We start from the raw sequence: 13,574 nt of genomic DNA, 5'->3' as shown, positions 1-13,574 counted from the left end.
GTGACGGTAAATATTGCAGCTTTCCCAGACAGAATTGAGAAATGCCGGTGAGCAGACAGTTGAGGGGTCTCACGTGCCCGAGCACTGCGACGAGGTTCAGGTCCACGTTGAGACCGCGTTATCAACAGTCAGCCAAAGTACAGTTCAGCAGGTCCAGGAGAAGCGTTCATACCTGGCATCAAACTCAGTGCTGGATGCATATCCTGTGCAGCTGCTGCCACGATTAATTGTTTTCTAAATTAATCATCAACTATTTTGATAATTAATTTAAGTTCCTTTGAGTAATTCATTAAAACAAGCGGTCTAGTTTTTCTAGCTTATTAAATATAAATCTGTTCTGGTTTCTTTCTTGGCTCCATATAACAAAGATATTTTTTCTGAAGTTATTTCAACCAACCGAGGAAATAATTGACAGATTAATTGATCATGGAAAATAACCATTAGTTGCAGCTCTAATCTCCTGTGACCTTTACTCAAACATACATTGACGTCATGTTACTGTATGTTTACAAGACCCGCTGTACAAATGTGTTCTGTATGTGTGCATTAGTGACAGAGACGCAGAGATAAGAGGCGTGAGAAGCCTGAGTGAATCAAAGCTCTATTTGTGCTGTTGTAGCATGAAATAAGATTTTAACTGATGGGGGAAAAAAATATCGTTCGGTCACGTTAAAAATGTTGATCGGTGTTTGTCAAACCCGGAAATGATGATGTTCTCAAATGTCTTGTTTTTGTCCACAAACCAAAATGATTCTGTTTTTAATGATTTTTTATCTGGAGCAAAGACACCAGAAAATATTCACAGTTAAGAAGCTGAAACAATCAGAAATCTTGTTTTAATCGATTTAATCGATTAATCAGATAATTGTTTCAGCTCTAGTACAAACAACCACGAAAATTAAAAACTAACACCGAAAAAACATCAAAATTAGAGCTGAAATAATTACTTGATTACTAAATAAATCGTCAACTATTTTGATAATCGATTTGAAGCTTTTTTCATGATAAAAACAAGATTGTTTTAGCTTTTTAAGCAAATAAATCATTAAAACTGAATCATTTTGATTCGTAGACAAAACAAGATGTTTAAGAACATTATCATTTCCACGTATATATAAAAATATATATATCGTCTTGGATGCATAAGAATATTTTTCAACATTTTCATGTGAAAAATGGGATAATCAATAACAATCAAATTAAATAGAGCAAGCTATCCATTTTGAACCAGGCAGCTTACTAATCCATACACTCTCAAAAAATGTAAACAAATAATGACATGGCTGGCCTTTCTAATGTACAGTCGCTCTCTCAATACAACAATTAAACAAATAAGAACCGCATGCAGATGGCTTCATAATTATGTTCATGTGACAGTTTGCACTCGATGGTCGTGATATATCAAGCATGTTTGAGGTTTAAAATCCTACAACTCTATAAACCTAAATCTCCATTACCTTGGTTGAATCCGATTCTTTCATGACCATGTAGGGTTCACAGCACTCTCCGATGTCTCCTTGCTGGAGGACTTTCTCGAGCTGAAATCATAATTACCACTTTAATTCATTCTCCTCATATTAATTAGTGCACACGTTTACAGAGCGTGTATATTAAATGGAAGTGAAAGTACCACGTTCAGATGCAGGGAATTACAGGGAAAGTGAGTGTGTTATCATCAACACGGTCTGATTATTGTGTGTGTGTGTGTGTGTGTAACACAGCAGTTTCTCGGTACCTTAATGACTAAGAAGATGTCAGCGGAAGGATAAGTGATGGAGAAAATGGCCGACCGGGCCAGCGTGGATATGGCTACGTGAGGCGTGTGCGGTTTGAGCAGCCCTTTCATCTGATCAGAGTTCAGGTCGAAGTAGAAATTCTCCGAAATCTGTCGGAGGGAAGATTGAGATAAGCGAGAAGCAAGAGAGAAGAGGAGGGGGAAGGAGAGATGATAATGGAAATGCACGTTAAGGGATTTTTAATTCAGTTATGACTCAGTGATTTAAACCGCAAGAACCACTTAGACCTTTCTTGAGACGAGGAAAACTCAATTAGCCAAGCATGAGCTAAGCATTACGGGAGTGTTTTTTACCAAGTGAAAGCCGTTGGAGTACTCACTGTACCAAATAAAGAAGTAATCTCATTTATTGTGATTATAAAAAAAATATATATACCTTTTTCTTTTCCTTGACATCATAGAGGGCAAGTGTTCCAAATATTGGCTCAATTTCTATTTCAAACCTGGAACAAACAAAAAAAAAAAAGCAATATATTATGGTTGTTTATGATTAATGAACCGTATGTATGAGGATGAATTATTTTTCCTGAATGTCACTCACTTCAGAGAAAGACACTTGACCATGATTCTCTGGCCACAGTGTTCTTTGGGCACTTCAGGAACAGAGCATCTCTCCACTGCTTCATCCTGCAACACAGACCATAAACACACACACACATGAGTAACATTTACACAGACGCCATGGCAACGTGGCAGCAGAGGAAGAGACGATGTATGTACAAAGACATAAAGAAGGATCGAGCAATTGAGAGAAAGGAAGGGAAAAGAGCAAACAGTTCCCTCGTAGACGGAGCTACAACAGAGTTTCCGCAACGTTAAAGAACATTCATTTCATGGGAAATTCAATACTGTAACTCAGAAAGGAAGCAAATGGAAAGTGAATCTACTAATATTACCAGCAGTGATTTCTGCTGCAAAGATACACTACTGACATTTAACGTCTCACTAAAATAGTGAGGCCTTTGCTGTGTGACGTAGAACGACATGAGCACATTATATGATTGCATTGCTCTAAAGAAACAAAAGAAAACGGATATTGTCTATTTTATTCAATTGTAATCATTTATATTGACCTGAACAAAAATGCTATCCAGTACTTGGATAAAGCTTATTAAAATGTGAGTTATTTTACATAGTTAACATAAATAATCACTATGATGTGGTCACATGTCAGAATGAGACAATATTATCGCGTTTTTCCATTAACGGGGATAAAAGAAAATGGGAAAAATCGTGCCACAAGGGGGCGTCTACGTGTATTCAGTCTTTATGGGATTTAAGATTTATCTTTTTCACGTTTAAATGTAGCCTCAAGAATATTCATCCTCAAGAAAAACTTTTTCGTAATCGTACAAAATCTTTGGAAAACCTTTGTTTGTAATGCGTTTTTGTAACATTACAACATTTTGGTGACGTCAGTTATGTTTGATGTAATTTCAGTTCATCTGTTTTCTTCGTGTAAGTCTGTATTTGTATAAAATATTCTGAAAAATGTAAGGATATGAATCAAATGAATGAAAAAAATATCAAAATAAAAGATCCACTCACACCACGCAAAAAACAACCTCAAAATAAATGTGGGCGGAGCTTTTTAAAGATTCCCTTTTTGTATGAACATCAACAATCAACACATTTTCCCCTGTGATTCTGTCTACTACAGCTTTACCACGGCCCCGTTCAACAACAGAGAGCAGCAAACCTCGTCGGGGGGAGGGTACAGGCCCAGCAGGTCGCCGTGGCGCCCCTGCAAGCGAGCCTCGGTATTGCGGCAGTCCATGTCCTCGGCGGCTGTGCGTTCCAGCACAGACGGCAGGAGGGCGTCTGGGGAAGAGTTCTTCAGGTCAAAGATGCTGGAAGCCCAGCTGCCCCGGGGGGTCTCGTCGAGGCTGACCGACCGACGCTTTGCGTCATCCTAAAACACATCGGAGTGAGTCAGAGGGGGTGAGATCATTATTAATTTTCCTTCACAGAAAGATGAAGAGAGCAATACGTGGCAGATCCAATTACCCTGCAGCTTAATAGGATTCATATAGAGAGAGTACAACGGATAATGGACCAGGTATATGCATCGATCCGTTATGACCAACACAAAGAGCACAAAATATCCATAATACAATACACAAGTCACAGTGCCCTTTGCATCATAACATGATTAATGCTAAAAGTATGTACTTTAGGCAAGGGCGCCTTGTTTTGCAAAATTTTCCCAACCTTTAAGTTAAGATTTATGTGTATATGTTTTAAATAACATGCCAAAAAAGTAAGTTTTAGTTAATTTAACAAGCATCTCTAGGAAATGATTTGTTTGCCAATTCAAAATGAAACTCGGAGTCGCAGATATGGCTGTAAATTATGCACAAATGTGGACATCTTTAGCATTTTTGAAGAATTAAAACAAGTTTCATTACTATTTGTAACCATTGTTCGGTTTCTTTGCTCCACATAACAAAGAAATCATTAAAACAGAATCATTTTGTTTTGTGGACAAAACAAGACATTGCTCAATATTTTTCAACATCTTCTGATATTTCATGGACAAAACAATTACTCCATTAATCCAGTAAATAATTGACAGATTGATTGATTATAAAAATAATGGTTAGTTGCAGCCCTCGTCACCTTATAGGAAGTTTGGGAAACAGTGCTTTGAAACACTCGTATTTAGGACTTTTGGATCATACTTTTTAATCCTGATATCTGATCCAGTGATTTTGGCAATCAATACCAATTTCAAGGTCAACCAGTTGTGACGGAGTTATTTTTGTAATCAGCAGTCACCCCCTCGTGGCTGTTCAATATATTCTTCCTTTCTGCTTAGATTGCAAACTGAGTGAATGCATCCACTATTTTTTTTAATACATGGCCTATGATAGCACCCTCAGTTACCTGGTCATCCTGACGCTCAGTAGCAGCGACCTCGTCCAGTTCAAAGGTCTGTTTGACCAGCCCTCGCTGCCTTTCCCTCTGTCGCTCAGAGCTGTGAGGGGTGTACATGGTGCTGTAGCGCTGATATCTACGGGGGGCAGAGGTTATAATGTCACTGTCAATCATGTGATGCAAATGATTAAATATTAGATAGGATAAAAACTGGGTTAATTCAGTTGATAGCGTGACTGACGCCGCTTACTTTCTCTGAATGACGAGCCAGTCGTCTGTGTAGACTGCCAAGGCATCTCTCACTCTGGGATCAAGGGAGCTGCAGCGGGGAAAAAAAAAAAAAACACATTAATTATTGAGCAAAACATCCTTTTAATATTTATGATTGTTCAGTGCGACAGAAAGGAAGGCTTTGTTCCTATCTGTGGAGATGTTTTGTCCTCCATTAGAGCAATATTAATCTCTGTGTGAGGTAGTGTTACAGAGCACGGAGGGGATGTGAGTGTTTTGTCCACCAGCGGCCAGACTTACTCCTCCTCCTCAGGCAGCGGAGGCTCCAACGTAGTGCACTCTTTGTCCTGGTGGAGGAGCTCTAGGTCATCCTGGGGGAACTCCACCAGCTCCCTGAGGGGCCCAGGCTCCACCGCAGGAGCGTGGCTGCTCACATACTCCTCAAAGTCCACGGGCTCCACCACCTCTGTGAGGGGCAGCTGTCAAACGAGGTTAAAATATCATGTGTGAAGAAATACAGTAATGACAAGTGGATTTCAACAGCAGGACAGAGTCATTGTATGGGCTGCTGATTCCTTCTTCTATGGAAGAAGAATATTTGTGACATGGGTGAAGAATAATATCTTTTTGGAAAAGCTTGAAATGGCTAGGTGATAAACATATCAGATTAGTGCTTTAAAATGTCTGTATCAGGCTCCCATTGGCATCAGTATTCAGATGAGAGATTTGCATGATATTGGGACAGAGGTCATTTAGTCTGTTTTCTTGTGAAATTAACACAACACAATGTCGCAGCAGATGTAGATGGAAATGTTCTTATTTGTGCAAAAATAAATAAATATTAAAAATATATAGTTAACTTTTAGAGGGGACAAGCATAGAAGTCCAGGCAGTAGCAACATATTCAGATTAGCCTTACAATCATTTGGTTTTCAGTTTAGTATAATTTAATATACTTAAAGTGGTGTTTCACTTTTTCTCCCCCACTTTTTCTCCCCCACTTGGGCAAGTGAAGAATAAACTTAAAATCATTATGATGCTGCTGTATTTGTTTAATTCACATTCTAATACAGAGTTGGATTAAATTTGACAAGTTTTTTTAATTTATTTATTTTATTTTACAGATCTTTTACTCACAAAACGTTATAATTGACAGTAACACAGTGAAGGGCAGTGGAGGGCTTTTATTCCTTTTGAAGGAAGTGAATTTGACACTCATTCCCACAACTTCCTCTGTTGGGAATGAGACATGCGTCTCAGATCCACTGTCTGGAAATTAGTTGAAATCCCTGATTGTAAGGCGTTAAAAAACCAAACTATTTTTATTTTAACGCAATTGGACAACACACTGGACCTTTACAGAAAAATAGAAATACATTTTTTGACTAAACCTCCCCGTAAATACGAGCATGTATGACAGAAAAACACGCCATTTCTAACTCAACTATACATTCACAGAATGCAAAAGAATAATGATTGAACTGTGTTTGAAGTTAACAGATTTCTTTTACACATTAACCATCCTTTTCTGCCAGTGACAGCTGCACATACACTGAATAAAGCCACTACAGCATTTACATAAATTATACTTCAATTAATGACCTCTTCAATAGCAAATGGATTTTTCTTATATCTCATCATCTCATTTGCCCCTTTAAAGCATTTCTGGACTAAACTACGTGAAGAGATTCCATTACACAACCAGTGTCTGGTGTCTCCGGGGGGTTTTCAGGAGTTCATAGTGCATCTGTATTGACTAACTCATCTGTTACTGTTGTGATGTGACAACAGAACATTTTCCCCAAACACAGCATGTAACAGCTGATCATACTGTTGGGCGAGCATCCACGCAGAAACCTAACCTGGCAGTCACACAGCACGTTTAGCACGAGCAGGTATATCGCATTTCAAAACACCACCTCCCGTCACGCCTGCTGTCAGCGTTTATTAAAACTGCACTCATCTGTATTTACTTGGATCAAAACAAACTTGACTGACGCACACACCCATAAATCTATGACCTGCCTAAATGGAAGCTTCAAAGAACTACAGCAGGTTAAACACAGGGTGACTCACGGGGTGGTGGGCGCCGCCTCGTTTCTTGGACAGCTGAGGAGAGCCATAATCTCTGGACACTTGTTTTCGGACCTCGGCGGCGACCGTCCTGTGCAAGACAGAGATACAAAAACACATTAGTCCAAGAAGAGGAAAATCCTAGCATTTTAATTTCTCAGGTGCACAAAGATACAGAGTAAAGCATAAAAGCGTTTCCGGTATGGTTTGATTTGGTACAGTACGGTGCCGTGCAGTGTGGTTTGGAATGGTAAAGTCCTGGGTCCGGCTTGCGTTTTGACTGAGAACAGCACCTTTTTACTTGGAAAGTGGGGTGTGGGCTGTGCCCGATGGCCGTGTGACGTTGGACAGCGAAAGCAATACAAAAGACAACATTGGAGGTCATCCAGCAGCTCTATTTTTGTCCTGCTCAGTTTGTGTCAATAAGAATGTGATATTTGACATTTTTCTGTCTGTCTGTCCCTATCAGCTGATTGTTGTGGGTGGAGCCAAAGAATGGAACGGGTGGGGCGGTTTATTTTGGTACTATTCCTTCTAGTGAAACACAAAAAAATACGTACTTGCAAAGTTAAATATATCCCTCTATAGATTTGTAGTTTATGAGGACCTGTTTTAATAAGAATCTGTTGAAGATCTTATGAATGCTCCCCTTGGGCTTCCGTAGTTAAGATAAGATCCCTGGAAGTTGGGACATTGTTTGAAGCCAGTAGAAATCTTCGTGAAAAGTTATATTTTTGCTGTTTATATGCTCGTTTCGAGGCTTGTATTTTGTTGCACTCAAATCCCACGAGGAAAAATAAAAACAAAATAAAGGAACTCTTGTTTTGAATAATTTCTAAAGATAAAAATCTATAATAAAAATCTATAATATATACATATATATATTAGAAAAATGTTGATTTGAATTTGAAAGATGCGAGTAAGTGACTTTTTAAGTGAGTGTTTAAAAATATATATATATATATATATATATATATATATAATGTGTTTTATTAGATGTGCAGTTGCATAAATCATACCAAGCATGAATCTAAAAAAACAAAACAAAAATCACTGCAAAAAACACAAGTCAAATTTATTTATTAAAACACAGGAGAACTTTGCATTAACAAAGTCTCTCTGGTGTTTATTTACATTTTTAATCTGCACAAGACTCACACTCTACGGCCGTATCCACTTGGAAACAGAACCTTATCTCTATGATCGTTTTTCCTTGTAATTTTTAAAAGGTTTCCCATAAACACATCTTTATCCAAGTTGGCATGAAGCATGTGCACTGTGTATTTAAAACACACAAATAAAGCTTTACTCAAAGACTGTACACAATCACAGAAACAGAGACAGAATTAACTGTATATCACTGTGTTTTTTCCAAATTGTTCAGTTTCACAGTATACATCATTTTTTTGTTACCATGCATGAGCATGGGTGGTCAGTCACATATTTTAGTTTCATAACCTTCAAGGTCCAATCTGTTTTGCCGCTCGACACCCACTTCTACTACCACAGTTAGTTCTTCAGTTAAGACGTTAACATAGGGGTGTCAAACATATGGCCCCTGGGCCAGAACCGGCCCAAATGGTAAAACTTGGTTGTTAAAGGTTGTTCATAATAAGTTTTGATACTTCATTAAATGTAAAACAAAGGGAAAAACCAAGGGTTCATCAGTTATTATGCGATTACTTTACTGGTCCAGCCCACTTGAGTTCAGATTGTGCTGTATGTGGCCCCTGAACTATAATGAGTTTGACACCCCTGCCTTAACACTTTTGAGGACACCGTGAAGAGGAGAACTCTGGAAAAAACTGCTCTCCATCGTGAACAATCCAAAGCACCCCCTCCACTACAAACTGGACAGACAGCAGACCTCCTTCTCCAACAGGCCGTTACAGGTCCGCTGTCGAACGAACTAATTTAGGAAGTCGTTCCTGCCACGTGCCATATCTCTCTACAATAGTTGTGTAAGTACAGAGTTTTACAAATGGCAGGTGTGTGGGAAAAAAGCTGATACGATATTATCCTGAACTGTTTTTTGTGAGTGCAGCCCCAAAGCTCATAGAGATGCCTATACAATCTATGACAACCCTCCTCCTATGACATAGTTTTCAGCTTCTGGAAGCGATGCTAAAGGCCAGCAGCTGTTATGAATAGGGACTTGAATGGACCTCACAAAGAGAGGTGGTAAGTTGGCTCCATGGAGCAGGCGCAAAGCCAGAACCGCATCCGTGGCCTTTATGGACGAACTGCAAATGCAGGCTTATAGAGAGAGAGACAATGTGGGGAAAAAACAAAACAAAACAATCGCCTCAACAAAGACAGCAACAGCTGCTCCTCTACAACCACAAAATATCAATTTCTCTCATATACACAGCTGCAGAGGCTTCAACGTTACCCAAACTGTGGTCCTCGTGATTACATAGCTAAAGATTTATGCCTCCATTCTGCCAGTAGACAAGAAAAGTACTGCTGTGATGGAAACTGTTTCTGCAGATCTATATACCCCTCCATTTAAAACAGGAAAAAGGAAAGCTATCGACTGTAGATGCAATAGCCTTAGCACCCCTTCCTTCCCACCCTTTCCTGCATCCGGCACTGAACAATGCTCGGGGTCCACTAAGGAGAGGAAGGGCAGAACTTGGGGAATGCAGACAGATCCTCGTTAATGACGCTAATAACTCCACTGAAAAATGTCATTAGTAACAAACACAGAAATAATAAAACCAAATCAATCTAACATGCGATTGTGGAGACGAGTTATGACTTTAAAAGTGGTGGAGAGTTTACGCTGAGGTGGCAAAACTTTAAATTGCAAGTCAGAGATAAGAATCGGTTTGTTTTCTCACAGGCTCCTGGCGTTGAGAGGCTCGAGCTGTTTGGACAAAACAACACTGTGTTAGCTTTTGCTGGAAGTACAGTTCCTGAATACAAACTCGCCACCATGAAAATGGGATGTCTGATGACCTCCAGGGCTGAAACTAACAATTATTTTCATCACCGATTCATCTGTGGATTATTTTCTCCATTAATTGAGTACTTGTTTAGTCCAGAAAATGTCATAAATTATGATTTCTCAAACGTCTTGTTTTGTCCACAAACCAAAATGAATTACTTTCAGCAAAGAAACCAGAAAATGTTCACATTTAAGAAGCTGAAATAATCAGGGTTTTACTTTGTTTTACTTTTTAAAGTTACATTTTAATCGTTGCAGACTTAATGGCCTCCAAGTCTTTTTAACTGACACTTATTGTTCATATCCTCCCACCAAACTTACATAAAGCCAGTGCCCCATGGGAGATTTGACTGCACAAACAAGTGTCAGTTCAGGTTGACAGATGTGGCATGCCATAATAATTCCACCTGGAATGTCACCAAAATGTATTCCTGCATTAAAAACCAAAGCTAAATATCAAATCCCCTTGTTGTGGAGCGGCAGAACGAGTTTATAACATGTGGAAACATGTTTCTACATTAACGCTGCAAGGCGTTCACACAAGGACAAAAACATCATAATGTGTCACTTACAGACAATTTTTTTTTCATGTATAAATTTCGCAATTATTCTCAAAACATAATTCGGAACACTGCTGAAAAAGTTGTGAAAAATGTGCTCTTATATTTACTTAATTCGTATCCATGACGTATCTAAAGTTGAAATATATTTATGCATTTGTGGGGTGGGGGGAAAATAGATACTGTGATATATCGCGATATTTTGTGTGGCAATGTTATGTCACTGTCGTAATACTCGATTAATGCAAACTCACCAAGTTGTTGCTTTTTTTAACGTATCATGATGCACGATAATATCACATGCTGTTACGATGCTCCCAAGCACGCACACAAACGCGATATTAAAACTGTTTAAATTGTGTTTTAATTCACTGCAGCTGTTTTTAACTGTGTTGATACTGAGCAGTTCAAAGTTAAAGACACATCAGGAAACCTATCTTACTTGCTATACACACATGTACACATGTAAATGTACATTTCTGTGATGCTCTTTCATACAAATTCTCATTGTGCATTTTTAAAATTGTATATTTTCATTTTAAATCTATGTTCTCTGCACTTGTTTTGAAATGTCTCTGTACAGCACCTTGATAATAATGGAAATTCCCCATAATCCAGTTATTTGGGGGGATTTATCTATCGCGATGCGCGATAACACCGCAATCTCATCAGATTAGCCGTAAACTCGGCAGAGCGTTATACTTGAGTAGCTCAATCATTCATGACAACGCTGTTACGACGCTACAAAGCACGCGCACAAACGCGACATTAAACCGCGTTTATGAAGTGCTTAAATGAACTTTTACTTCACTCCAGTGGTTTTTAAATGTATCGATAAGGAGCAGTTCATAGTTAAAGACACATCAGGAGACCTAGCTTACTTGCTATATATACATGTAGACATAAACAGGGAGCAAGTCACTCACACTCACACTCACACACACACACACACACACAAACTGCAGCTGTTCGACAATAACTTGTGTTTCACACTCACCGGTTGATTTTATGAGCAAACGCCCTCCTTTCGCTGGCTGTAGATGACATATTTCGTCCCCATGTAGAGAAAGAGAAAGTCGAAGTGGAGACACCCCGTGTCTCTCGTAATTCCGCGGCTCTAGTGTCCCTACTCCTTGTCTTCCTCTGTGCGCGAGAGACGCGGACGCTTCACGCCGCAGCAGCAGCTTCCTTCTCCACGCTGGGACCGGGCTCGGATTCCTCCTTGTTCCCTCTAGCGGCCGGGAGCGGAACATACATCCAAGGAACTGGATGTAAAAAAACATGTGTCAAACAGCCATGTGACGCGAGCACTGCGTCCGGTGTAATTTCAAAATAAAATAAGATCGGCTCAAGATTCGTACAATTGAATCTAGTAAAAAGAGTATTTATGTTTTATTCCTGAATAATGATGATATAAATATACGATTCTACATAATCTGAGCTCATAAGTCCTATATAATCATATATATCATAATATACCTGAGTTGGATGGATTTGAATGAATAATTAAATAAAATTAAAGTGCTGCTGTATTGTATTGTGTTCTGATATTTGAAAACATTTTTCTATAAAGTATTTTACTTTTGTGTTATTTTCCGTGAACTTTTTTAAACCGTTGTATTTGTATTTCTCTAAATTGCATATATTCATTTTAAATCTATGTTCTCTGCACTTGTTTTGAACTGTCTCTGTACATCACGTTGAATGGTGCCTTACTGTGTATGGAGGATGCTTTATTTATTCATTATTATCATTATTGTTATCATTATTATTATTTCTTTATTTAATTTTATTTTGCTATAAGACTCGCTTCACCTCACTTCCGCTCTTCCTTCGTTGTGTCACCGCTGTATTGACCGTCGTAGTACAGATGGGCAGTTCCACAGTGTTCACGCAGAAATCTCACCTGACCGGTTTTAGAATGCGCTCAAAACGTCTCACATCCACTTTAGGTTAGGATTTCACTTCTGTATGAAATTTAGGAAGCAGCCAAAAGAAACCACTCTCTAATCAGTCTTGTATAAAGTACCTTAAAGGGAAACTTAAGTAAAAGTACAAGTATCTTACCAGAAAATGACTGGTAGAAGTTGAAGTCACTTTTGAATAATATTGCTTAAAGTAAAAAAAGTACTTAAAGTACATGATATTTACTGTACTTAAGTATCAAAAGTCACTTCCTGATGTAAAATGTACTTAAGTAGGTGGTAGGGCGAGTTGTCTTTTAACTCAAAGGTCATGGGGTCAATTCCTGGCCCTGTCCCTGAGCAAGACACTTAACCCCATGTTTATTCAGTAAAATCTGTATTTGTTTCCTACTATTTTATGTCGACAAATATCGGCTGTGAAAAAGTTCTATTTACTAATCACAGAATTTGGCAACAACACAATGAAGCGGTTGATGCTCTCTCTTTTATTTTTTTACTTTTGCACAGCCCTATAAGTATTGTTTCCTATATTTTTTTTTCCTTCATATTTTATACTTCTGCTGTTATTTATAATCGTTTACGATCACCACTTGGAGACAGGAGAGAATTTTTTTTTTTACTAATACTCCTCTCTAGTATCATTTTCAATTTGATTTGAAGATTTTACCAATGACTTTTGTAATGCTTGTATGTGTCTACATAGCAGAAATGTTGACCTCACATGAGCCACTTATAGATACTTTAGCGAATAATGCCATTCCACGGAAACAGCACTTAGGAGAGTGGTAAATGACTTACTGCTCAACATAGATGTGAATTCCACCTCTGTACTCTTGCTTCTGGATCTTAGTGCAGCATTTGATCGCAGTATTCTTCTGAATCATCAATCATACAGTATATATCCAGGAGAATGCAATCAATGTACTCTAAAGTAAAGTATGGAGTGCCTCAGGGGTCTGTCCTTGGACCATTATACTTTTCTCTCAGTACATTTCACGTCTTGGTTGTATCATTCAGAGTTACGGAATGAATTGCCAGTGTTATGCTGATGATACTCAGACATTTGTGCCCGTAAATGCTAACAATCGCTCCCAGATCAGAAAATGTTGAGGCATGTTTATCTGCAGTAAAAGCCTAGATGCTATTAAATGATAAATAAATTG

The 13,574-nt window shown here is 38.5% G+C and overlaps 1 protein-coding gene across 6 annotated transcripts in view; it reads right to left on the bottom strand.

Annotated features, from left to right (window-relative positions):
- LOC131475293 (dedicator of cytokinesis protein 7-like) overlaps positions 1–11,703 on the bottom strand; it is a 42,273-nt gene extending 30,570 nt beyond the window's left edge. For 3 of the 6 annotated variants that reach the window (XM_058653266.1, XM_058653268.1, XM_058653270.1), the window contains exons 1-10: positions 11,484–11,703; positions 6,980–7,067; positions 5,204–5,382; positions 4,923–4,991; positions 4,682–4,808; positions 3,495–3,707; positions 2,337–2,422; positions 2,172–2,238; positions 1,736–1,885; positions 1,458–1,538 (exon numbers count right to left, since the gene is read on the bottom strand). In XM_058653266.1, the coding sequence (XP_058509249.1) occupies positions 1,458–1,538; positions 1,736–1,885; positions 2,172–2,238; positions 2,337–2,422; positions 3,495–3,707; positions 4,682–4,808; positions 4,923–4,991; positions 5,204–5,382; positions 6,980–7,067; positions 11,484–11,533 (1,110 nt within the window). In that variant the 5' untranslated portion in view covers positions 11,534–11,703. The remainder of the gene's footprint in view (positions 1–1,457; positions 1,539–1,735; positions 1,886–2,171; positions 2,239–2,336; positions 2,423–3,494; positions 3,708–4,681; positions 4,809–4,922; positions 4,992–5,203; positions 5,383–6,979; positions 7,068–11,483) is intronic. The other 3 variants (XM_058653267.1, XM_058653269.1, XM_058653271.1) reach the window with 1 other exon arrangement.
- Positions 11,704–13,574: the final 1,871 nt, after the last annotated feature.

Source organism: Solea solea, chromosome 16 (genome assembly GCF_958295425.1).
Source record: "Solea solea chromosome 16, fSolSol10.1, whole genome shotgun sequence".
Classification (NCBI taxonomy): domain Eukaryota; kingdom Metazoa; phylum Chordata; class Actinopteri; order Pleuronectiformes; family Soleidae; genus Solea; species Solea solea.
The sequence above is the reverse complement of the archived record's forward strand: the minus strand, read 5'-3'. Positions and strand labels throughout refer to the sequence as shown.